The sequence below is a fragment of the Aythya marila genome (genome assembly GCF_965140915.1).
Source record: "Aythya marila genome assembly, chromosome: 16".
In the NCBI taxonomy this organism is placed as follows: Eukaryota; Metazoa; Chordata; class Aves; order Anseriformes; family Anatidae; genus Aythya; species Aythya marila.
Window position 1 is genome coordinate 15935026 of NC_139057.1, and position 26219 is coordinate 15961244.

The window sequence follows — 26219 nt, forward strand, 5'->3', positions numbered from 1 at the left end:
ACTTTGGGAGAGCTCTGAGCACGACTCATGCCGGCTGCCCACACCAGAGGGGCTCAGACCCGCCGCATCCTGCTCATGACCCCAGCAGGATACAGAAGGATGATCCCCAGCACAGGGACATCAGGGTGTCCCTGGAGGAGAGGCCAGATGGGTGGCAGCAGCCCTGCCCTGCCAGCATTATCAGCGCCCCACACAGCAGCCAGGCTTTCCGGAGGAAGGACCGCATCTTCCTCTGCATGGAGATTTAGGGCTTTCTGTCCCGTTCAGGGCTTTCCCAGGCCATCTGTCTGGATGCAGAAGCACTGAGGGGATGCTCAGGGCTTCACCGTGGCCTTTTCCTCCGGACACACCAAAGTGATGCTGGGGCACAGCGTGCGGCCTGCCCCAGCCCCTGCCCTGCCCTAGGAGCAGGAGTTGGAATAACAAACCAATAAATCCTAAACCAACATGCAGCTTCATCAGGCACTTGGAGGGAGCGTGAAACACTGAACTTGTGGGATTTTTGCACGCTGGAGATGTGTGGGGCAGCACCAGTGAGAGCGGTGCTGGCCCTCACTGCACAGCACCTCTGCACCAAGCCTCTTGCGGTGCTCTTCCAGCAGATCTCCAGCACCAATTCAGCATTAGCAGCACAAAGGGTTTTACTCACCCTCACCCAACACTAACCGTACAAGGAAAATATAGACAGTTAGGACAGCCTGAATGTGTAAGCAAGGTGATGAGGGAGAGTAGCAGCACAGCGTCCCACTGCTGGTATGCCAGGAGACCTCTGGCTCCATTAGTCTCACGCGTTCAGCGGTACCGTATTCCCCTGCTGCACAGAGTGCCAGAACAATTAAATAAGAGGTTACAATTAGGTTTAGAGAATTTAATACTAATGCCAACACTGTTACTTAGCCCTTTGCCTATAAATAGCACAGGAAGGAATAATTTGATACATTAAGTGGCCTAAGAATTAGCAGTGCTGCAGCACTGAGTTGGTAATTACCAAGCTCCCACTCCCAAACTCAGCCTGCACGTGCACCCGGCAAGGGGGGAGGATCAGAGACTGCAGTGATGTTCATGCCCTGACTATTGGGAATCTGCACCTGAAAATGGGAAGGAAAAAAAAAAAAAGCTGTGAATGTTTCAGCAGGGGGTGGGTGGAAATCTGGTTACCTGAATAGTTCCTGAGTTCTTTATCGTGTCTGGAGAGCACTGCTATCAGTGCCCGTCTCAGCAGTCCCACCACTGCCTGGGGGTTGTGCAACTTCCTCCGAGCACCACTGCACTGACTGCAGGACAGGCAGAGCAGAAGGAGCGCCCCAACCACGTGCAACAATTTGGAAGCCCAGGGGAAGCCTGAGCACCCCCAGCCCTGCAGCACCCACCTGGGTGAGCTCCGTGTCCACCACTGAGCACCCAGCGCCCGGCTGGGCGCAGTGACGCACACAGGCCAGCACGTAGAGCACGACAAGTGCTTGCCTGAGTTAAATATTACCCTTCCTAGTGAGACTGGGGCTCTCCTACTTTAATTGCAGCTCAGGAGATGCAATTGCACAGGACTGCATCTCCTGTTTGGTCACCATCCCTGCCCGTTCACGGCCAGGCTGCCCTCCCCGCCAGGGTGAGCACAGCCACTGCCAAGGAGCAGGAAAGCAAGGGCTGCCAGCAGATTTCTGGGCACGCAAAGCACAAAAGCACAGTGCTCGGCCTGCTCTCATGGGCACTGCGCAGTAAAGCGCACAATAAAAGGCCCTTCAGCAAGCAGAATTAAATGGTTGCTGCCCTCTTCAGCTGGCAGCACTCGCACACCGCTGCTGACCCCGGACAGCAAACACGGACAGCTTGGCTTTTGTGCCTTGCCCTTCGGGAGACAAAGCGGTGGCAATTCCTGTGTCCCAGGCACCAGCTCTAAGCAGCAGGAATCCTGCTGCTCATGTAGGATCAGGATGAGGAAACAGAGGAAGAGCTTCAGTGAGAAAACCGAAAAAAAACAAGCAAACCTGGGTGAGCCAAGGGAGGCAGAGCAGCAAGATGCAGCCCAGCGCTGCCCGAGGCAGAAGGCACACAGCCGCCTGCCACCAGCCCTCTCCTCCTTCGCTTCCTGGCCACGGGAATCCATGCAGCTGCAGGAGGGAGGAAATCCCTGGTCAGGACATCACACATATTGAGCAAGAAACCTTAAGACAGGCAGGAAGAAGGCTGTCTGTGGTGCTTCTTCCCAGGAAATGCATTAAATTGAAAGTTCTAATCTATGCTGTTCTTCAGCCACCTAGCACATAGCCAGGTCACAAAGGCAGGCTAGGCTGGGTTTGGATTTAAGATTTCTGTATAACCACACACCACTTACACAGGTAAATTTTGAAATCACTCATTTGTTAATCTGTGAAATTAGGAGATTACCTACACCCACTGGGGATTATCCAGAGTGTCAAGATAAAAACAATTAAACAGAGCCACAGACTTAGCAACTCGGTCCACGCGGTATAATCGCCACTGAAGTTCTAGCATCTCGACTTCTGTGAACTAGAGGAGAATCTGACAGCTGTTTAGGATGTTCCAGAGGAACAGACCAAGACCTGATTTTCCAACCGTGTTTCACAAGCTCAGCACAGCTGAACAAAAAGGCTCATCACATGCCCAGCCTCACTTTTGCTGCAACGGGGTTGTTCCAAGTATGGGGCCAAAACTTTGCTTCTGGTCACTGGCTTGCCTCTTCAGCTAGGTTGGACTACGTGAGTTACCACGCATGAAATCAAACTGCCTCCCAGCTGTCACACATAAACACAAGTGCAACATGTGTGGTTGTAGCACCCAGCACTGCATTCATCCTTCCTTCAGTTCTTCAAGACCCAGGGCATGCTTCACACTGACATTTATGGCTAAAGAATGGTCCAGCTCTTATTTAAGGCTTTTTTGCTTCCAAAACAAGCCTTGTGCAGGGGGAGCTTTGCTCCCTGCCTCGCTCACCCACGATGTCCACACCCCATGGGACCCATTCCTTGCTGCCTGCACACACGGAGCGTCCTGCTGCAGGTGCAGAGTGGGGCCAGACGCTCATCCTGTACCATGCCATACCCTGCTCTGCTGCTGCTTTCCTCAGCACAGCGACATCCTGCCCAGAGAAGCCCCAGGCTCATTTCTGACATGACCATGGATGTTCTGGCTCCACACTGGGGCTGAAAAAGCCCAGACCCCACAGCAGCACAAACTGCAGTGCTGCACTCGGTGCCTGCTAGTGCAAACAGGGTTGTACAACTGCTCCAGCCTGAGAAGTACAAGAGGGACCTTGCAGTAAGCATGATTCTCACTGTGCAGACTGCAGCTAATGAGATCCACTTGCAGCAATATCCCAAGAGCATCCCCTTTGTGGCTTCTTCACTACCCAAGGCCAAATAAAAGGAGAACAGCAGTTTCAGCATATGAGGAAGGAGCACTCAGCCACACCCCCACACCACACATCAGCCCGGTGTGCCTGTCAGTCCTCCCAACTCCTAAAAAATTCCCTAGACTGAAACTCTGGAACCACATGGGCTTATTGCCATCCGAGATCTAAGAAGGCAACAGCTCAGAGCTCCCAGCCAAGAAGGCTCCTTCCACAGTTCAACACCATCAAGAGCTGCAGCAGCTTGTCCTCCACAGCAACATTTCCGAGTTGTTCTTGTCTGTGACAATTAAAGACCACAGCACTAACAAAGCGAGTACAGCTGCTGCACTTCTGTGGGACAAAAAAAGCTGTCAGAGAGAGGATGCAACTTTGAGGTTCCAGCATCCAGTCCACTACCCCCGTGGTTTTGTAAGAACACCAATGGCCTAAGACACTTATTAGCTTATCGTGAACGATGTAGCCTTGGAATACCTGACATGTTTGAAATTGTTTTCTTCCACCTGGCAAGCAAAATGCTAACCCAGCTGCTGTAAATAAATTAACCAATTCCATTACCAGAGAATGACCTCACTGCAGATCATTCATCCTGCTCTTGATTAACTTATTTAACACCTCATGTCACATCACAGCCTGTGGTGTCTTCCTGGGAGTCAGCAGCAAAGTAGGTAGCAGGGCAAAGAGAGCTGGTTTGGGGTGTCCCGAGCAGGAGGGAACAAAGGACAACCTCCGTGCCCTTGCCCCGTGATAAGACGCCTGCCGGACGTGCCAGGGTAAGGAGACTGCTCATGGGCTGCCCCTGGATCTTGCCCAAAGCACTGTACTGGCTGCTGCCTCCCCTCCTGGGAGCAGACAGAGCACACCAGCAGCAATGCTGCCCAGCCACGCTGGCAGCGTCCCGAGGAACCCCCAGACCTTATCGCAGTAAGGGTGGGAATAGAGCACCCTGGCTTCAGAATCCAGCTCAGTACCACCCTTCACCATAGACACCGGGCTCCCCGGGTTGTGAGTAACGCTCTGTAATTAAGTTACGCATTAATCCCAGATAAGCAGCAGCGAGGCTGTGCAATGAGTAAGCTCGGCGAGGGATAAGAGGGCCCGGTTCAGGATCTAGCAAGGAGGCAATGGGAACATCACCCACCTGCAAAATCCCAACCTGCAGGTGCCAGGCTCCCAACCTACCAGGGTTGCTGTTTTATACCAACAGGAAACAAATCCAGCCCAGGGCGCAGGCTGCACGTCAGCTCCGGGCAGCCCGGCGATGCTGCCCTGCCCCATGGCCACTCCTCATTGCCTGGTGGCTGCTAAATTAGCAGGGACTATCCTCAATTGGCAGGGACTGGCAGGTTACAGCTCCACACATCACCCCTGCCCCACAGCCCTGGGGAAATACAAGCAGCTGAAGGTGCACACTGGGGGTAGCACAAACTCCCTCTTGCCCCACAGAGGCTTCTTTAAGATGTTGTACATGGCAGCAGGCATTTCTGCAAGTGACTTGCCTGTTTACCCAGAGATCTGAACGCTCGTTAGCTGATATGAGAAACAGAGCAGCAACAACAACAAAAAAATTAGTTCCAGACTGACTGCACCCAAAACGCAAGCTTGGCAAACAAGTTGGGAGTCAGATGCTTCCCTGGAAAAGATAAACACGCCAGGGAGGGCAGACGGTGCTCGGAGGGGCGAGCAGCCCTCCCGCGCAGGCACAGCCCCTGTGGCCGGCTGCACACCCTGCTGCATCATCCTGCCTATTGCACAAGCAGCTCTGGATACAGAAAAGGCACTTGGCAGACGAGCAGGGAAATTAATTTATAACAGGTGGGCACATCCCCACGTTCAATGCCCGGAGCAGATTATAACCGAGGCAGCTGCAAGAAGCTTCTCTGGGCAGTGGGCAGGAGGGCTGGCAGCACCGGTGCGGGCTCTGCGCTCTGCCCCCAGGGCATGGGGGTCACCCCTTGGGGGGTCTGGGGCCTCCTTCAAAGCCTACCCTGTGAGCTGTCGGGGTGCTGAGCAGAGACAGGGAGAGATCCTGTAGCCCCTGGGGATTTGGGGTCAGAAATGGCAGCATGCAGTGTGTGGCCCTGCTCACATCCCACTCACACTCCTCCTCAGCACTGCCAGCAGCGGTGTGTGCTGCGGTCAAAGGCTTCAGCTTGCAGCACAGCACAGGAAGGTAACCTGGGGGATCCTGCCATGCACCTGCACACAGTGCTGCAGTACCCCTCCCTCCTGGCCGAGGCAGCAGCCCTTCCCTCCATGGCAGATAACAAGATTTTAGATTACACTGATTTATCCACTCAACTTATCCGATTTGCCCAGGTCAGGTTCGCTCCTCCAACGTATTACAGCTAAACACAGTCATCCTCCTCTCATCCCTTCCTCCACAGACAAGCCCTTGCAAGCACTTTGCAAACACAGCACTACAAATGCCACGTTTCCCTTCACCGTCATCCTCCTCCTCCTGCAATTTGATTGTTTTTTTTTTCAACCTGCTCCTGAGCCAGGTGGGGACACAGTGCCCCCACTGCCCACTGAAGGCCACGAGCACCCAAGGAGCCCCAATGCCTCCAGGAGCCCTCTGTGCCCTCAGCAGAGCCCTGGGGACACGAGGACACCCAGTGCCACAGCTCCCAGTGTGGGGCAGGAGGTAGCAGCTGGGGGTTTGGTGTCAGCACCACTTGAGGAGGCCGTGCCTCACTATCAGCTTGCTCTAGCCCAACAGTGAACAAGCCCATTACCATGCCAACTCACATTTTGGCTTTTTTAACCAGGTGACAGCAGAGCAGCTGAAGCACAGCACAGGGCAGCCGCCCCAGCACACTCCTGCATCGTGCGCTCCCTCTGCAGCCCTGCTGAGCTCGGTGCTGTGAAGGAGCCATCCTGGGGCTGCCCAACGGGGCCAGGTGTCAGCAGATACCCCATGCTGGAGGCTAAAAACACTGAAAACCATTTGACACAACACAAGAAACTGGAAAGCAGGTGCTGACAGGCTGACTTGATAGCCACAAGCCTGCTGAGCGCTTGAAACACAAAAGGGTGCCTGACCTGCACTTGCCCAGAGTAACAGACACAAGTTAGGGCAGGAGGATATGCAACAGGCTGCAGGAAAAGTGGGGAGCGCAGGCACCTGCTTCCACATTATAATTGCGCAGGTCGGTTCACCTCAAAGCAGAATGGAGCATTATCTCCTTCCTCCAGCCCAGCTATTTGTTTACCTCTGCACTGGCCCTTTTTCCACCTTGCAGGCTGTGCTGACAGCCACACGCACAGAGCTGGGGAGCCGGGCACCCACAGCTGCTCCCTTCTGCACAGCAGCAGTGAGGGGAAAGGAGGTTACCAGAATAGCTTTTTTTTAAAAAAAAAGAAAAAAAATAAGATGGAAGGTGGTCTGAATAGCTGGTGCATCCTAAATAACTTGCTCAACTAAGCTGGGACAGCTCTCACCATGGTGAAGGGAGTGCTCGCAGCACACCGATGGCACACACAGGCACGGGGAAGCACTGACGTGCCTCTGGTGACAACAACAGTTAACCCTGCAGAAAGGGACACGTGCACCCTCCCCTGCTGCTTCAGAAAGACCCTGGCAAGTGCAAGAGCTCTCAGCCAAGGATGAAAATCACTTTAAACATGCCTCTATACCTGTTTATAGCAACCTTTCTGCCCTCCTAAGCGTGCACAGGGATAAATGCTGCACGACAGGCTGGGTGCTAGCCTCACGTCCAACATGGCACCTCCACGGGGCAGCAGGACAGGGGGAGACAGCTCTAGTGGCAAGCACAGACCCTTGTGGGCTCCAACGCTCTCAGCCAGTGGTGTCTGCAGCTGATAGCACGTGGGTTTGGTGAGGCTTCCTGTGAAAGCCCTGGAGAATCTCATCTGCTGCAGATGTGGAAAGCTCACAAATATCAGCTGCTGGTGTAGAAGGTGGAAGCCTGACTGCTAGCAGCCAGGGCGTCTTCCATACCTGCAGGCACACAGCTTTGTGTATGGGGAAACAGTTTCAGTGAGAGAAGGAAGACTTTGAGGGAGAAAGTTCTCCAGGATGCTGAATTACAGCATCACCGATGTGCCCCGGCAGCCCCATCACTGCAAACTCTTCCTGTCTGGTCTCGTGTTTGACCAGCACAGCTCTTGATGTGTGCCTGCAGTGCCACCAGGAGCCCCTCTGCCCGACCCAAACCCAAGTGATGTTCTTGCTCAAGAGCTGGGCTCCAGAGTGGCATGTTCAAGGGCTTTGATCCATTTCAAATAAGGCAATGAGCTTAGCCCTTGATTAAATACGTAGCATAATCCACCTAAATCTTGTTAGCCGAGAAGCCAGTGGCTTGTCTCTCCAGTGGCGGGCGGCGTTTTGCTCCACTGCTGGGCGAGCACAGAGCACGGGAGCGGCAGAGGCACGGCACCTGTCCCTGCTGCTCCAGCACCTCCGCATGGATTCGAGGCTCAGAAATTCACAGGCTCCTTTTGCAAAGCTTCCCCCTGTAATGGAGTCTGTACCAGCCCTGCTGGGAGCACCTCCCAGCTCACTGGGAGCACCTCACAGCCAGCAAAGCCCCGAAACCCCAGCACTGCCTGTCAGGAGAAGTCATTGACCCTGACCACAGCCACCGCAGGGCAAAAATGTCATGCTAGGATGTGGGTTAGGGGAGCTCTGCTCCCACGAATACAGCACATTTATTTGAGCCTTCAGAAGACCAACACCGTGAGAAGAGGTACTGCTGCTGTTTCTCTCCGTGGTCCCACAAAGGGACGTGGGACACATGGCATGCAGCGGGGAAGAGGCTGCACCAGGGCCAAACCCTGCAAATCCCCACTGCCAGCTGCATGAGTGGCTCCTGAGCCCCCTGCAGCAGCCAGCAGACTCCAGTGGCCACTGTCAGGCTGCTGGTTAATTCACCACTGCTAGAGCATCGTGGGGCTGCTGTCATCTCTGTTACCTTAAAAAGCCCAGGCACGGGTCTTGGGGGAATGCAAGGAGGAGAAGAAAATAGGTTTCAGAATTTGTGAAGAAGGGGGGAAAAAAACACAAAAAAAGAAAAACGGTTTTAGGCACAATCCCAAAGCATGTTCTCAAGCAAGTTGGAAAAAAAAACTTCACAGGATTTCTAAAACAGAAAATGCAGCAAATCTAGGAGATATTTCCTTTAATCAAATACTACAAAGGAAGGCTCAGCGGAAAAAATCTGCTCCCAGGTGCACAGGGCTCGCCAGTTACCAGCTGGTGCAACAGAAATCATCCTTTTGGCATCTGTATCCTCAACCAGAGTCAGGAAAGGGAAAGGGCTGCCCGCAGAGTAACCGTGCATGATAAATGACAGCAGTTGAGCATTGCAGGGGCATTTCACTGCTTCAGAGGCTGCTGCTATAACAATCTTCTCTGACTCAGCAGCTGAAAGGGACACTGGGAAGGAAGCACCATAAAAAAAAAAAGTCATGCATTATTAATATGGATGCTGGCAGCAAGACATGAGTTGGAAAAACACTGAGGGGAAAAAATATGACTGCAGAATAAGAGACGGAGCTGCGTGTGTCAGAGCACTTCACACTACCCTAAAAGTGGGCTGCGGTCGGGCCAGTGGCTGCTGCTACCTACACGTGCTGCTGGGGCAGGGGGCCACCCCCTGCTCATCCCCCCAGCTCTATCACAACGTGCATTTACGGAGAGGAACCTGATGGGAATGATCTGCCCCCGAGATTGCTGCAGTCCCAGCTGGAGTAGAGCAAACACAGGAAGTCTCGGGCATGGCCCACACTAGCCGACGCTTTGGTTTAGGGTTTTCCTGCCCTGACATGCAGCCATTTAGCCATCTTATCTCCCTGTGGGCTGTGCATCAATCAGCTGTCTGCCAACGAGCCCACCAGCACCCCATGTTGCATTGCACAGCTCATGCCTGGCACTGCCCCAGTGCCACCAAGGGCATGGAGCGCAGGGGTGGTACTGAAATGCTCCCCTGCTCTCACTGGGTAGGCAAGGAAAAGCCATCAGTGGGAGCCCGCCTACCTGCTGCACTGCAGTCTTTCATTTCCTGTTTTATTCTGCACGCTTCATGGATTTATTTATTTCATTATTTATTTTTTTAAAGAGGCCAGAGGTACCTTGCCAACATTTAGCATCTGTGTAGCTGTCTTCATCACTTCCCATCCAAAATCCTCGTGTAAAAGCCCCCACTGCTGGGAAGAGGCACTGTACAGTAGCAGCGTGTGCTCTCCCAGCTCAGATGTCCCAGCACAGCCCTCTGCGAGCCACCTGCCCCATTTGCAGCCAACCCACCCACTCCTTACCAGGAGGGCTGTGGCAGTACATTGGTGTATTTATCACTTTGATGCAGCTTGGTGCTCAGCCTCTGTAAAGCAAAGGAGGTGGGTAGTGCAGCGCCAGGATTCGAGAGGTCCTTCTGATCATTTATAAGGGGATAGCACTCAAGTACAACTAATCAGGTAGTTTGCCATGAAATTGCTTGGTATGTAAACAAGCCCTGGCTGACTAACACCACACACACCTCATCCCAACAGCTGAGCAAAGGATTTTTCTCCTCCCCACACTCTATTTACTTTCTCCCATTTTCAAACGCACAGAGACACCCTCCATGCAGAAATACTTCCCAGTCTTTACATCTCGGACCAGAAAGGCAGAGGGAGAGGACAACTCTGTAGGCACAGCCCAGCACACAGCACTGGCACGGGAAGCACACTGGCCTCACCGAGCAGGGATTTGTCACCATGCAGCCATATCCCTGCTCAGCCACACACTTCCAGCTGAAATCCATTCAAAGCAGCCACTGATCTCCCTGTGTACCTGGGGTTTCCATGTTGGGGCTCAAGCCCAGGCCCTTGTGCAGCTGCAGTACTATTTACACGCCTTGGAAAACCGGAGCGCCGCGTCAGGTGTGCCACAGCATTGACTTCTTACAAAACACCCACAGTCACTACAAAACACAACAAGACTCCCCAGCCCACCTGCTGCAGCTCACTCATTCACTATAGGTTTACACAAAACCAGAAAGCCCTAGAAAATTCCTTTTCTGTGAGCGAACACAGGGCAGTGTTTCTCTCCCCGCCGCGCCACGCACCGTGCCCTGCGCCCACAAGGCTGCTTGCTGGCCAGGCCGCAGCTACATGTGCTGTCCTTGCGCTGCCCCTGGGACCAGGCCAGGCAGCAGATTAGGATGGCTGGAGGGAGACATTCTCCTGCCAGGCACTTACATCACCCTCCAGATTTTTGGTCTACCTTTCCTTTCAAAATAATAGCGGCTCTGAAGCGATACTAAGAGCCCTGGCATTTTCAGAAGTGCTAAGATTTAACAACCGTGATTTAACATTCTCCATAAAACACATCTGCAAACAGAGCTCAAAGAATTTTTTATTTTTTATTATTTTTTAAGAACAGGTGCGAAAAAGCCTTAAAATATACACTAAGCACACTAATGCACTGATGCTCGCCATGCTGCCAGAGAAAAACAGAACAACCCAAAGTCAAACAAGGAGGAAAAGCTAGCATGGAAATAAACTTCACTAAAATAACCCAGCAAAGGTTTTGTCAAAGTAAACATGTTTTATGGTAACAGTGCTGCTTTAAAAACAAAGCTGGTGAGGGGAAGATTTCCTCACTCTACAGAATTTTCCTTCTGGACTCCTGGCACTGCCATAGCAGGGGCTCTGCAGACCTGCTCCCCCCCAGCCTTAGGTCGTGGCATCCACCCTGCAAGGCTGCCCAGAAATTTCAGTGTAATTAATCATGTAAAGACTCCACGCATTAAAATGAGCCAAGACCGAGAGCATTCAACCAGGGGCAAGTGGGACACACGCAGCTCCCCGTGCTCCTCAGCTCCGGTCCCTACAGCTGTCCCCGGGGGTTCGTCACCCCCTGACGGAGCAGAGGCTGCCTGAATTAATGCAGTTAATGAGCCCAGCCAGGGAGGAGGCAAACCATCACAAACCATGGGCTCCAGAAACAAAGCAGCAGGGCCGCAGCCCTCATCGCCATCAGCAGCCCCCTGAGGAGGCCAGCGGCCTGCTGAAGCCATGGCCATCTACAGTTTCCCGAGCCTTAAAAGATCAGGTATCCTGGAGACCTGGGCTGGCAACACTGATGTTTTTGCTGTAAGGTTTGGTCTGTTGCCTATCGCTGAAGTTTTGATGCAATTAATTTGCAGGAATGAACCTGGAAGGCTTTGTGGCTTTCACGAGTCATGCTCACAGAGACAGGTCGCTGAAACGTGAACTACTCGCATGCTCCCTGCGCTTGCAACACCGAGTGAGCCACCAACAAAATAACCCAAACCAGAAGTGCCTGACAGACGACATGGCCCACTGTCATGGGTGCTTAACAGCAAAGAAAAGCCAGTAATTCACCTGCCTCCTGAGAAACCCTGCAATTCCCAGCCTTGACCTGTGAGCCCTGAGCTGCAGTGCTGAGGTCGCAGCAGCCTCCTGGTCACACGTGCAGTTCAGAAAGCTCTGTCCTGGACACGACAGAAGCAGGGGCTATTTCCCTACACTGCTGCCAGCTTCCTTCAAACTGAAGGCAGGAAACACAGAGTTCAAGCCCTGGTATCAAGCAGCATTTATCACTCCCCTCAGTCATTGTCGAGTCTGATGCCTGCAAAAAGCTCAGAGAAACACCCCAAGAAATGCCTCATTACTTCTTTGGGCTGTACAGTGCTGCTGCACAGACCTTTTAGGGTTGGGAAAGGAGGTAAACGAGGGCAGCACTGCCGGTAAGTTTGCGGTAAGCCACCACAAGGCAGAAGGAAGGCCTAGCAGGTGACAGACGGAACTGCCACAGCACAAACCTCACCGCCTGCAAAGCTGCGCCCTGTCCTCACCTGAGCGGAGCCCAATCCCACAGCTGCCACCACACCAAGACCCAGCCTCCGGCACCCACAGGGCCCTGCCTCCTGGCTGGAGCTGCGGGAAAAACCCAAGAGTGAAGAGAAACAAAACCCCTCCTGCCTCTTCCTCTACCAGCCATCGGGCCTGACCGATGGCTGGTAGAGGCAACTCCTTCTGCTGGCATCCCCATGAAAAATGCATAGCGGGCGAAACAAGCAGCTCTCCATCCCCGTGTCACCTCTTGGTGTCACCGCCACAGATGTCTCGGCCCCGGGCAGTGCTGTCCCTGCAGAGCCACCTGCCCAGCACTGGGGACCCACCTGCTGTCACTTCTCCCTGCCAAGGGCAGCTCCACGGTTCGGAGAAGCTGGTGGTATCAAAATATTTCACCATGTCCACACCTGGAGCTACCCCGTATTGCAGCTTGCCAGGAGGATGCACTGAACAGCCGATTTGGATCGGTCACACATGGCAGTGTGGTATTTCTACAAGGAATCAAAGCAGTAGATGAGACGCACAAAAACACCGTGCCTTTGGTCTCCATAGCATTGCCCGGCTGGCCACTGAAACGCGGCATGAAGGAATGGTGTTTCAAAGCATTTTGACCGATCATAAATCAAGCCCTTGCATCACAGATTTAATCCAGGCCTAATGCTGCTGACTTGTGCACTCTACAACAGGTCTGAAGCAATTTCTGATAAGTTTTGAGGAAGTAAAGCTTGAGTGAATTACAGCTCTCTCACACAGGTAATGATCTTTCACCCAGTAATTTAAATTCTGTTATTTTTCCACATCAGATTCAGACAAGAAAAACTCCTGTACAGGAGTCTACCCTGTCTAACCCTAAAAAATATAGAAAAAATATTTTCTAAAAAATATAGAAAAAAAAATAGGCTCCAACATCTAGAGAAATAAAAAACAAAAACAGAAGCAGGCACCTGAGCACCAGGGGAGGCCTTGAACCTTCCTCCTTCCAGGAACCTGGTAACAACCCACAGAGAGGACCAAGGGCACAGTTTGACAAGTTTCTGCTGGTGAAGCGAGAGTTATCAAGGTGCAACTGAAGCACGCAGCACAAGCAACTTGTAAAAGTATTACTACTTCCAGCTGCAAGATGGAATTTCCCTGGTTTCCTGGTCCCTGTTACAAAAGTGTGAAGCCAACAAGAAAAGACACCTCCAGGAAAGCCACATGAACCCCCACGATGTGCAAAGGCATGACGGCCAGGGATTCTTACCGCAGCCCCTTGAAACACCTGCAGCCCTCTTGTTCAATTCAAGAGGCAGTCAACCAGCAGCAGTTTCTGGAGGTGCAATGCCTGCAAGGCAGCTCGCTCACCCCATGGCTTCCAGGTCCTGCCTGGGCACGGGGCAGTTTTCTGGGCAGGCTGATCCCTGTGGCACCTCTGGGGGTGGCTGCAGGCCCCCAGCATCTCTGGGTGATAAAAGCCTCAATGTGAGCAAGGAGACTGAACAGGCTTTCAGTTCTGTCTCGTAAAAAACAAACAAACAAACAAACAAAAAAACAAGTGGCCTGGTGGACTCCAAGCCCCATAGACCATGGTCACTGCTCAGCAGACCCCCACATCGGATGGACCAGAGACAGCAGCACCAGGGGCCTGCTCCAGCCCTCACAAGCACAGCTCAGCACCTGCTTGTGTGGAGCTCAGGGGCAATGGGACACAGGCACAGGTGTACCAGCAGCTCCTCAGCTGCTGCATCTTTAATGGCCCCGCCAGGCTCTCGCCACGCAGCTCGGCGCGGAGCGGAACAATCGGCCGCCTCATGGAGCGCACAATGGCAGCGATGAGACAGACCCACATAATAACTCCATCCGCACCAGGAACAAAAGCCAGCAGATGCTGGGGAACAACGTGGAGTAAAAGGGAACCCTGCTGCATCCACATGAGTGGCTCAGTGCCTGATGATCTGCTCTCCGAGGTGGATTTACAAGCCCAGGCCCGAGGACATGGGTTGTTATGGTGCAGTTCAGAGGAGGCCACGCATTTTAGTTGAGTGCCGCAAAGGAAGAGATGCTGGCTGATTGTCAGATTGCTCTGTAAGAACTTGAGGCTGCAAGAAGATATCAGTTTTGTAGGTGAAATGTTGTTTAAGAACATAAGCAGGGGGTTACCCCAGGGACAACACAAACAGAAGTACCAAAGGCCCTGGGCTCATGGAAGGTGCCAGGCATGGCTGCTGCCCACGCAGGCTGAACTCTCCCACCTGCATCCTTGCTGGCACTAAACACGAAATTCTTCCTCACGTTTCCATCATGAGCAGCACAGTCCGAGCAGATGGAGGGCAGGCCACTGGCCTGGAGCACAGGACAGCACTGTGTGGGGCTTGATGAGGGGAGGTGACCCTGAGCAGTTCCCAGCACCTGGGCCAGGCTCTGCTCTCCCTGCGGGCACCAGGAGCCATTTTCTTGCCTTCCCAGCCCATCAAGGGAGCTGTAAAGTGTGCCACACCAATATGCTGAGACAGCACCCAGAAGTGCAACTGTCCCAGTTTCCTCCTGGCAGTGGGATACAACTGCTCGAACACAACAAGCCTCAGCAGCTCCAAAGCATTTTCCATCAAATTGGCACCCGCTCCCCACCCAGGGCCTGCACCAGACACTGGGGACAGGGCACAAGGGTGCCCCACACAGCACGTGTGGCCACTGGTCCTCAGGATGGCCCCCAGCCACCTTGGGCAGGTTGCCTTCACCAGCCAAATGGACGCGGGTCACCCTCTGCAGGCCAAGGTTTGCTGTAGCAGTGCATTTTCATCACTGTTAGACATCAAACAGATTAAAGCCTTTTAACGCTGGTTCAAAGTCACACACACAGATTCTTAAACTTCAGGTCCAGTTCATTTGGATTTTTCTCTTTGAATTGAGACATGACCAAGGAATAGGATTAATCACTCCTCCACTTGTGTTTTAGCCAAGAGCCACAAGTTGCTCTTCAGTCTCTTCGCCAGCAAGCCCTGCAAAGGATGGTTTTGGGGCTGAGGCCTCACACCGTGTCGAGCACTTCCCCTTTGCACACCGTTTGCTCAGTTTAGTGAGGGCTGCAGCATTGCTCACATCCTACCAGGAAAACTCACTTTTCTTCCAACTTTCTCCTTACCTCTTTGGCCTAAAAACAAACTGCTTCCAAGTGACAGGATGATGAGCCCAGCCGCCATGGGAATACTGGGCTGGGTTTTCATGATGGAACATTTTTGGCTGAAAGTGGTGGAAAAAAAAAAAAAAAAAAAAAGGAACCAGATCTTCTGTCACCTGATGGGGAGATGAGTCAGAACATCGCTAACATCCACAGGCATGTGGGGACAGGGACTATCTTCACGTCTTTGCTTCCTCTTCCAGCACCTCAGAGAGGAGAGCAGGGGCTGGGACGTGGATGTGCTACCTGTGGTCCATGTGGGTAAAAGGCCTGGGCAATGAGCTGCTTCTACACGGGGATTTGCATTTTGCAGCACCTCCGGTTCCTGCCTGACTGTTGGCCACCCACAGCAGTGCAAAGCAAATGAGACAATGTAGCACAACTCTAGAGGAAGAGCAAAACTATCCCTGCAAGAGAAGTTTCCCACTGATGCCATACAGCAACTCCCCCTTTGAAGCCTGGCCACAGCCCCTGCAGCAGGCCAGGAGCACACCACAGAGCTGCTCCTCGTCCCGGCCCAAAGCTGTGCCCCCAGCAGCAGCCACGCTCTGCCGGGGGCCCAGCATCTTAGCAGTGCCATTTCCCCAGAAGGAAACCAGTCGTTTATTTCCAAAGCAGCTCACCCCTGCACCGCAGCTCTCTGAAGGGACATTCCCCACACCTGCCCTGCACAGGGCCACGGGACGCATCTGACAAAGCCACCGCCAGCAGAGCTGGTACAAAACTGTCCTCAAACAGATGCTGGGGAGCTCTTGGCCACCCCAAGGCAAACATGCAGGACAGTGGCCAGGGGCTCAGCAGTCAGCCCACGGGGACAGTAAAGCCCTGGGCCACCCCACCAGGTAGGGCACGGGCACCCAGAACCTCACACGGGCTGTCCACAGGACTCGTGCCCCCATGTGCAGGGCTTTGGACACCAGCAGCACTCTGCTTTGCCCCGCACAAGGCTCCCAAAGCCCAGAGGCAGCAACGGGATGGGATCTGTAAACAAAAACCTGCAGAAGTCACTTCAAGGAGCACACTTGGGTCTCCCTGGGATGTCTGAGCTCGGGACAGCATGAGCGATACCAATGACATTTCAAGGAGAAACTATCATTGGCGAGATTTTCAGTTTTATTGAAAAAACAAAACCACAATCCTTTCCAAAGAATGGGTACTATAGCTAGATTGAAGGCCAAGCTGCCTGTGAGCCTTGGCTTCTTACAGAAACGCGACACACAGCACGAAGACAACAGTTGCTTTGCAAGTCACAAGCCTTCCTGCCACTATGGGAGATGGGCACCCAGTCCCACGAGCACCGGGTGCCCTAGGTGCTGGCCATTCGGGCACACGGCCACCCTCGAAGCATGCCGTAAGGACAACCACCACCAAGCACCCCCCCCCCTTCTAAAACACGCACTTCTCATCTTTCTACTTTACCAACAAAACAAAAAAAAAATAAAAAGAGAGAGAGAGAGAGAGAGAGAGAAAAAGGAGTAGGATTTCCGCCAGGGAGAGTTCAGACCACAAACACTCAGCCAACACTCCACTTCTTCGAAAACAAACTCGGTGCTTCGCGGGCCCGCGGGGAGATACGGCTTGGTTATAGCACGGCTCGGCACAGCTCAGTACAGCACGGCACAGCTCAGCACCCACAGGCGGCCCCACGACCAACAGCAAAACCCCACTCCCATGCACACCCCCAGGGGGCCACCCCCCTGACCCCCCCCACCCCAAACCCGCGCTTTTTTTTTTTTTTTTTTTTTTTATTCCCCCCCCCCTTTTTTCCCCTACTTCCCCCGCCCCACCTCCAGCACCCCGCGCAGCGGCCGGGCAGCACCGCGCCCTCCCGCACCCCTCTCCGTCCCCCCGGCGATGCTGCGGCCGCACCCCCTCCCGGCCCATTACTCAGCGTTTCCCCTCGGAGCGGCGCCGCGGCCCGCCGCTTACCGATGCCCGGCGCCACATAGACGAAGTAAAGGAAGGAGGAGGAGAGCGAGAAGAGGAAGAGCGCGGCCAGCAGCGAGCGCCGGGGCAGCAGCCGCCAGGCGCCGCGGGGGCCGCGGGGCCACCGCATGGCCGATGTTGCCGCAGCCCTGCCGCACCGCCACCGCTACCGCTACCGCTACCGGCACCGGCACCGGCACCGCCACCGGCACCGCCACCGGCACCGCCCCGGGCCCGCTCGCATGCGCCGAGGCCCGGCGGGAGCGTGCTGCCGGGGCCGCTCCGAGCCGCCGCCGCCGCCGCCGCGTGAATGAGCCGGGGCGGGGCGGGCCGGCCCCGGCTGCTCGCTCCCGCCCCCGCCGGGCAGAGCCGGGCTCCTCCCACGGCCACGGGGGGCGTGGGGAAGGGATGGGAGGGGATGGGTGGAGAGGCAGGGGTGTGGGGTTAGGGGGTGGCGGGGGACGCGGTGATGGCCCCGGGATGCGCGGTGATGGCACCCGGATATCGAAAGTGGCCTTGGAACAGCCGGTGATGGCCCCAGGACACCCGGGTATGGTCGTGGAGCAGCTGGTGGTGGCCCCAAGAGACCCAGGCATGGTCCTGTGGCACCCAATGATGGTCCTGACACACCAGAGGTGGCCTTGGGACACTCAGTGATGGCCTTAGCACACTTGGGTATGGTCCTGGGATACCCGATGATGGCCCCAGGACACCAGAGGTGGCCTTAGTACATCTGGTGATGGTCCTGGGGCACCCGGTGATGGCCAAGGACACCCTGGTATGGGCCTGGGCCATCCATTGATGTCCCCAGGGCACCAGAGGTGGTCTTGGAACACCCAGCAGTGGCTCCAGGACACCCAGGTATAGTCTTGGGACACTACGTGGTGGCCCCAGGACACCCTGTGGTGGCCCCAGGACACCCAGGCATGGTACTGGGACGCTCAGTGATGGCTTCAGGACACCAGAGGTGGCCTTGGAACACCTGGGCATGGTCCCAGGCCATTCACCACTGGCCTAGGACACCCAGAACTGGCCCTACAATACCCAGCAATGAAACCCAAGGCATCCAGCAGCGGGCAAGCAAGGGCTGAACCCCTCAGCCCACCACACACAGGGGTGTGTTTGCCACCACCCCAGGTGCCATGCACGCACCACTGCAGGATGCAGAGCATCCAGAGCCTGCAGGCCGGGCAGGTGATGGGCACAGATGGGCAGAGGAGAGGGGGCGAAGTCGGCATGGTCAGCGCAGCCATCAGCACCCGCAGCAAGCGGCAGCGCAGCTGGTTCGGGAGTAATTAAGTAGATTTGCACGTTTGTGGGCAGTTCCTCCGCTGTGTGTGGGAGGAGTTGGAAGGAGACACGGAGATGCCTGAAAATGAAAAAATGGGGAAGAAGAGCATCCATCCCCATCGGGGGAGGGGGGCAGCAGAAGGAGCTGCCAGGGCCCAGCACAGCCCACATTGCAGCTCAGGCCGCGCTGCGTTTCTTGCTTCTTTGTGCTTGCAGGAGCTGTGCAGCTCACACTGGGACTGGGGCACCAGAGACAGAGGTAATTTCTCATTTTACCAGCAGGTAAAGCCAAAAAAGCCAAGGCCGGGCTGCAGGGGAGGACAGCAGGGTGTGGGCCAGGCTGCCTACATCCAGGGCAGGCTCCTCGAGAATGATGGGCTGGGGGTGGGAGATGGGGCCAGCCGCCGCTGCCAAGGCATGTCCACTGTGTCCCTGACTGCCTCCGCAGCCTGGTTGTTAGCCTCTCCCTGGCAGGAAGTGAAGCATTGCTTAATCCAAACTTCTGACTTTGCAGCCTGACTGTGACTTCAGGGCAGGAGCAGGCCCCCAGGCCAGTTTGGGGATGGATGCTGGAATAAAGGGCACTGCAGGTGAGGCTGTGTATCACGGTAACCCAGGGAAGGATCAGCCTCCCTCCCGGCCTCCGTGCAGCAAAGGCAAATAAAGAGAATGGTTCCCATGTGAGACCAGTGTGAGAGAAATACCTTTGTGTTGGATACATGGATTCACTGAGGAGGGATGAGATAAAAAAGAACATAAAGTCAAACTGAGTGGGGATTAGCAGAAAAGTGGAAATCTCTCTTTAAAAGGTAAGGTGTTCTTGTTCATAATGCAACAAGGCCCAGAAAGGAGGATCCTCTGTCTCGAGGACAGAGGATCCTCCAGAGAAGGGAGCCTGAGGAGGTAAGCAGGGATGTCCCTAGAGAGGCTGCGTGAGCTGTGATAACTTCAGGAGCAGGGAAATTTGCACTCATTGTGTTCCACTGCACCGCCACCTTCATTGAGGGAAATTAAACCCCGAGCCCTGACAATTTGTAGCAGCCCAAAATATTGTAGCAGAACCGCGTGGTGCTGGCTGGGTCTTCTGTTAGCGCAGCTCCTATCCAACTCCTAACAGCACGCCTTGGGCAAGGAAACCCAAAAAGATTCCTTGGCTGGCTTTTGATTTGTCTGATGCAGACGTGGTCAAAGGTGAGACATCACCACAACCGATAATCTCACCTTTAGAGTGTATTTAATTAGCAATGACACCGCTGGAGGAACCACCCAGAAACTGGCTCCCAGGCCCAGCTGCCTCAACAGGGACTGGCACAGAGGGGCAAGGGCAGCAGAGCCCCCATGCCCTGCTCGGGCTCTCCCCTCTCCCGGCCTTCCAGGGCCCAGCTCGCCCCAGCCCACCCACCCCACTTTCCCCCTTTTTTGCCTGCTGTCTCATCCCCTCTGGTTAAGCCCCCCCAGCTAAATGCCAGCTCCATGGCTCCAACCAGCCTACACCATTCCCCCTGCCTTATCCCCATGCCAACAAGACCAAATGGAAGGGGGGGGGGGGGGGGGGGGAGGTTAACCTTCTGGATTGTCCAGATTTCTTCTGGATTTGCCCTGGCAGGCAGGGGCTGTCTGCTGGTGCATGGCCACCAACAGGAAAAGAGGGACAGGTCCTGCCAGCACCCAGACCTGTGCTAAGGTCTAGGGGCACCCTGGGTGCACATCTCCATGCAAAGGCCTTTGGACCCCCTGAGGGGGGCTCTCCTTCCATGGCTTGGGGAAGCAAGTACAGGGCTCAGAGGGAGGGCAGGAACATGGGTGCACCAGCCGCCGTCTGGAAACGTTGGAGCCACGTTTGCACAGCAGCACCAGCGCATTGCACAAGTGCTGTGTGTGGGAGACCGACCTGGAAGCTCTCTGCCCGCTCATGATAAATTCTGGCGTGACCGGGCTGGGCGTCTGGCGGGCTAGATCCTGCACACAGACATGGGGGCACCGAGGTGGCCGTGAGAGGCAGCAGCAGAGGCCGCCCTGTGCAGTGCTGTGAGCAAACCCTGCTGAGGAATCACCACAAGACCTCAGCCCCACAGTCCCTCCCGGTCCCTAGGGCCACTGGTGACCAGACAGGTGGCCTCTGCCTCATTTTGGGGTTAGAAATGCTCAACAAAGGGCTTCTCCGCCCTGACAGCACATCCATTCTTGTCAGCTGCCAACTTCTGGTGGAGAGAATAACTGATCTGAGCAATAATCTTTGCCCTGCCTCTTCTGCACAGGACAGATTGCAGCAAGGGTGTCGCAGCTCTCCTCGTGTTTAGCAGGCTTTGTCACCATCGCTGTAGCTGCTGACACCTTCAGCCCAAATGGCAGAGACTTTCCAGAACAAAAACTCAATCCTGTGGTTAGAAAAATGTCTCCATTTATAACGTCCAGCTGCTTGGCAATGCTCAGTCTGCCTGGGATTTTCCCTGGAATTTCTGCAGCCAGTCAGTCTGTGAGCAGAGGGGGAACCTGAGCTGTGCCACTTGGGCTGACCAAGCTGCTGGGTGCACTGTATGCTGACCAGCTCTCAGATCTGCACACCCTGGGTGACAGAAGTGTCTTCCCTCTACTTTTACTAAAAGCCCAGTTGCAACACCCGGCTTGCTGCAGCTCCACTTAAAGCTAACACAGGGTCATCGCTGGCTGTGAGCAGACACAAGACCGAGAGGATGCAGGAATGCACACCCACAGACACCATGTGTGCAATAAATATTCATCCAGAATCTTTTGCTCTTTGCCAGATCATTGACATAATTATTGATGCAGCAGCTTTTCCAAAAGACACAACAGGGTGTGTACTTAATTTGGTAATGAGAACACACCTAAGTGGCCCTGGCTCTTTAGGCTAGGCATCAGACCACTGCCACCCACGTGTGTTGCTATTTTATCTAGCATCAGTGTGTTGGCAGTAACAGAAAGGAAACCAAAGGCAGATATTTGTTTATTAAAATGGGAGAACACCGAACACTGCAAGGTGCTCCTGGCAAGCAGGAGTGCTGTAGACCAGCTCCTGGATTATGCCACCCACTGAACTTTCTAACAAGGCTATTAGGGCTCTGATCTTACTAGCACTCGTGCACATGCTTAACCATAGGGATGTCTCATTCTACCAAAGTCAACAGATGTGTCATACCTCCCAAAAGGAAGTACCGCCAACAGGAATGGCTTTGCAGAGCTCCACGTTCACTTGGAAGGTCGCTGTCATCAGGATAAGAGGCTAAAATATTCAGCTTGTCATTGCACTTTTCAGAGGTCCAACTGATTTTGTTACCCCCGAGTCAGCTCATCTCTGAATGCTGGTGATCTCTCCCTGTCAACGTGGATTTACCCAAAGACACATAAAATGCCTTTGAAATCTAAATATTTTGGCTGGGGAATACGCCAGGCTGTACTTTCCAAAATTTCCCAAGGAAGGAAACTTTAGCAGACAACAGTAAAAGTATTGCATAATTTAGCATGAGCGCAACTTATCCAGATTTTGAAATATCACTTGACAAAGTGCATGGCAAAAAAGCTATGACAATAGTTGAGATAAAATACCCCGAAACAGCCCAAACTGTTTGAGGGTCAGCAAATAAACAGGACGTATCAGTGTACCATAGGGCTAGGACTGGGATGCCAGGAAATTTTCCATAGGAGATGTTTTTTGGGGGGTGCTGTGGAAGAGCCCTGCTCTCTCCCTCGTCCAGGAGGTCTGCAAAGCCAGACACAAGGGCAGCGCAGGTACAGGTGAGATCCAGCCTCTAGCTCCTGGGAGGTGACATGGACAGAAAGGGAACAAACATTTGGACAGTTCAGACACATTGCTGTGTCTCAAAACAAACGGTGTAGGCAAGACAGTGGGATGAAATTCTGCCCTTACTGAAGCCAGCAGTGGAAAAGACTCCAGGATTTTCACTGTGCAGAAATGTGGCTGCCTCCAGAAACCTGGGGACAAGGACAACCAGGAACAAAAGAGCATTTCAGAGGAAATTGCTTTCTATTAACTCATAATTACATAACGCAAAATTAACTCATGAAGGCCAACTGCTTAATTGGATTCCCAAGCCGGGAAGACATTTGCATGGTGAATGAGAACCTTCCCCAGCTCCACTGAATCGGGTGTTTTAATACAGAACATAAATTCCTCTGCTGTGTGGCACAATTTACCCCTCACCTTCAACAGCTAAACCAAGGGGGTTTTGAGCACTTCTCCTCAACCACTGACCAGCACCAAACACTATCCAGGGACAGACTTTCAGTTCTGGAAGCCTCCATTTACTCTTTTCCACACAGCCACATTCTAATTAATTTTGTGAGTATATTCAGATATTTTGCTGGAGTAAAATATCAACACTTTCTGCAATTTTAGCCTTCCTCTCAGCTTGGATTTTGGTTAATTGGAGTAAGTATTTAATTAGGAAGGCGAATAGCTGAACCTCTTGAGCAGCCAGGCATCACCTCTGTAGTCACCACCCTTTGATGTACAAGGAAAGTGCTTACAGGAGTTTCTTGAACACGTGCAGACTTTCATTTCTCTTAACACCTTAGCAAGGTTTGGCTCTGCTTTGGGGTTTGCAGCACGGTGAGGGAGCTGCCCAAAGGGAATTCCTGCTCCCCTTGGCCTGACGCCGGCCAGGGCAGAGAGTGGGACCGGGCAGCAGTCGGGCCCCAGCAGCACCGTGACCTCTGCAGATGAACTGCCCCTCTCAGCAAGGAGCCGTGGGCAGCTTGTGCTGAGCCACAGGCTGGGTTTTGCTGTCCCGTTTTGGTTGTGTTTCTCGTCACTCTCGGGATGGGCCACGCTCTCTGCTTAATCTGAGTAAACGCAGTAAAACTCTGCTATTGAAGTGTGAAACATTTACATTGGGTCTGTTTTATTAGGTGTTTCTCCAGCATCTTCCCACATGCAGAGGCACGGCCGTGAGCATGCATACCCTGTGTAGCGTTGTGCACACATTCTTGCAGGCTGCTGGCTCCTGCAGCAGACCTTGAGCAGTGCTCGTGCCCACCCTGCCACATGTGTGCTGGGATCAGCTGCCTGCAGTTGGTCCTGGCGCCATTTGTGTTGTGTGCTTTTATTTTTCCCAAAAGGAGCGTTTGCACCTTTACTACATTCATTTTATTCTGAGGAAACTGTAATGATTTACTTTCGTGATTGTTTTTTCCTGTTTGCAGTGGGACTCCTTCTGTCGTTCTATAAATATCCCATCCTCAAGTCGTTGCAGGAGTGAGCATGACTGAGAGCAGGGAAGGTGAAGCCAAGCTAAGGAGGCCTTTACCAGTGCTAAAAACAGCTGCTGCTGTGGCTGCTGCAAATGATTTATACCTCATCTGGAGAACAACAGTTCAGAGCCTGGAATTGTTGCCTCCAATGATTTATTTGGCTGTGCTTGGGTTTGGCGACGTGCTGTATATAGTTTTTTGCATGGAAGTGTCACTCCGAGGAAGGTTTAATTGCTTTTACCATGGATGGTGATGAGAACGCCTTGGAAAAGCTATTTGCATCCATTTTCTAGAATGCCAAATGTGTAACTTCCTCTGAGCTCAGGCAGTCTGAGACTGCTTCGCTGCATTAGTCAGCTGTGCTGAATGCCTCTGAAAAATTAACAACCAGAAATTCCCCGGCATGGAGCAGAAAGTAAAACTCAGGGACAGCTGGCTCAAGCACAGGGTTATCTGTAGCAGATAAAGCAGCAGGGCTCTGGATATGAGGTTGCAAGCCACAGGCACTGGCAGCCCCAGACCCAGCACTGCTCACAGCCTCACAGAAGCCCAACATGAAGAAAGGGTCCCCAGCTGCTGGCATGGCTGGCTGCATACAGGAAAGGAAAGGAGAGATTTCAGCAATATGGTGCTAATGGCAAAAAGCTGACCCGCTGCCAATGGCAGGGCCCACACCTGCTCCTTGCAGCACTGCCGCTCACATGCCGCCGGCTCAGTGCTGCTCCCGGAGCACGCTCCCAGGGTTATCACTGCAGTGCCCTTCGTGCAAGGCTATGCACAAATCCCTTTTCCTGCTTCCTCCACAGGCTTCAAGGGCAGAGTATCTCTTGAGTGGCCTTGGATATTTCCCCAGCATCAGCCACAGCTATCTGGTCTAAACAGCTCCTTACTCCAGCACATTACTCACTGTACAGGGAAGTTCATTTCTGTGATTATTTAACGCTTTGAAGCCTCAGATGTTGACATCAGCAGGACCCTGCCTATACACATGCATTGATTTAATGTCGCTCAGTGCAAGGGGATCCTAAAGCACCTATAGGTGACTTATGTTGGAGCCACAGCCATCCCTCTATGTGAGTTTACTCTGCATTTCCCCAGAGACCTGTGCTTTTTCTGCCTGTCTGCTTTACGTGGGGAGAAGAGAAGGGTTATTTGCGGCAGGCACACAGCACCCACTGCCCTGCACAGCAAGCATCGGGAAGAGAAAGCACAATGGTTGTCTGCCCGTCACGCAGTGAACATGCTGCAGGACCAAGGCCTTCTGGAAGCATCAGATTTGTTGTGGAGGTGCTGAGCAGCTGCATATGTGCATGTGATGGATCAGCACCTTTCAAGCGCAGGGGATTTGCTGAGCGTGTACAAACCATCTGCCCAGGAAAAACACAGAGAAAGGCACCAGTCCTGGTCCCCACAGTGTGTGGCAGTGGTCCTGCCTGTCCATGAGGAAGGATAACAGTCATGTCAGGCAGAGCATTTCCTGCTGGAGACCATGTTTCTGGCGTGAGTGGGGCTGTTTGTGCCAACCCCCCGACCCTTCTGCCTCTTGGGATACTGCATCATGGCACTGACTGTGCTGCCTGCACACCTAGGGGTCAAGGCAGCGCTCAGGGGTGCTTTTTGTGTCACACAAGGCAAGGGGCTCAGTCCCTGAGCCCGCTCTGACACCTCCTCCCAGCAGCTCGGCAGCTCAGCCCCAGCGTGCAGGGCACAGCAGTGAGAGGCTGAGTGTCACCAGCTTCCCTGGAGCCAGCAGAAACTGTAGTAAAGCAGAACACAGTCATCCAAAGTGGAATCCAAACAAGATGCCAGGGTTCGTATTTGCTAGTTATGAACAACCAGGATGAGTACATGACATAACTGTAGCCAGAAATACTCTCCAGTTAGAAATCAGGCTGAATTTTGTAATAGCAAGCGTGGAAGTGACAAATTCTTTCTCTCTTGATGTCACCCAGCTAAAGCAGTAGAGTTTTCTGGAGGTTACGTGTCAGCCACACACCCACCCAATGCACAGGCTCTGGGTTCAATGCCAGGTTTTACAGACAGCTCTCCGTGGCCTGTGACACACAAGTGGCCAGCTTCGATGACCTCAGGAGCTCTGCTGGCCCGGCTGCTCTTTGTCCCCAAACAGCCACCACCTCATGATTCAACGGGGAGAGATGCACTCTGCAAGCACTGCAGCCTGTTTCGGTCAGGTTCGCAAAGTTTCTGATCTTGTGCAACCCCCAGCAGCTGAGCACAGCTAAGAGGCAGGCTGGCCGGGAGCGGTGCCTGCTTACAAAAACAAACCCGGCCTTGCTCTGCCACAGGCACATTTCCCTCTGATAAACTTAGAAAATTTACCATAGTGTGCTGTTCGTTGCACACAACCTGGATTTAAACTGTTTAGTTTAGAAGGGTGTTTTAAACAAGCAGCTTTTTGTTTAC

The 26219-nt window shown here is 53.6% G+C and overlaps 1 protein-coding gene across 3 annotated transcripts in view; it reads right to left on the reverse strand.

The window, feature by feature from the left end:
• Window positions 1-17492, reverse strand: part of B4GALT5 (beta-1,4-galactosyltransferase 5) — a 32524-nt gene extending 15032 nt beyond the window's left edge. For all 3 annotated transcript variants that reach the window (XR_014318587.1, XM_082773050.1, XM_082773049.1), the window contains exon 1: window positions 17280-17492. Coding sequence is in view for 2 of the 3 variants with exons in the window: in XM_082773050.1 (XP_082629176.1) it covers window positions 17280-17406 (127 nt within the window). In the remaining variant the exon portion in view is untranslated. The remainder of the gene's footprint in view (window positions 1-17279) is intronic.
• Window positions 17493-26219: the final 8727 nt, after the last annotated feature.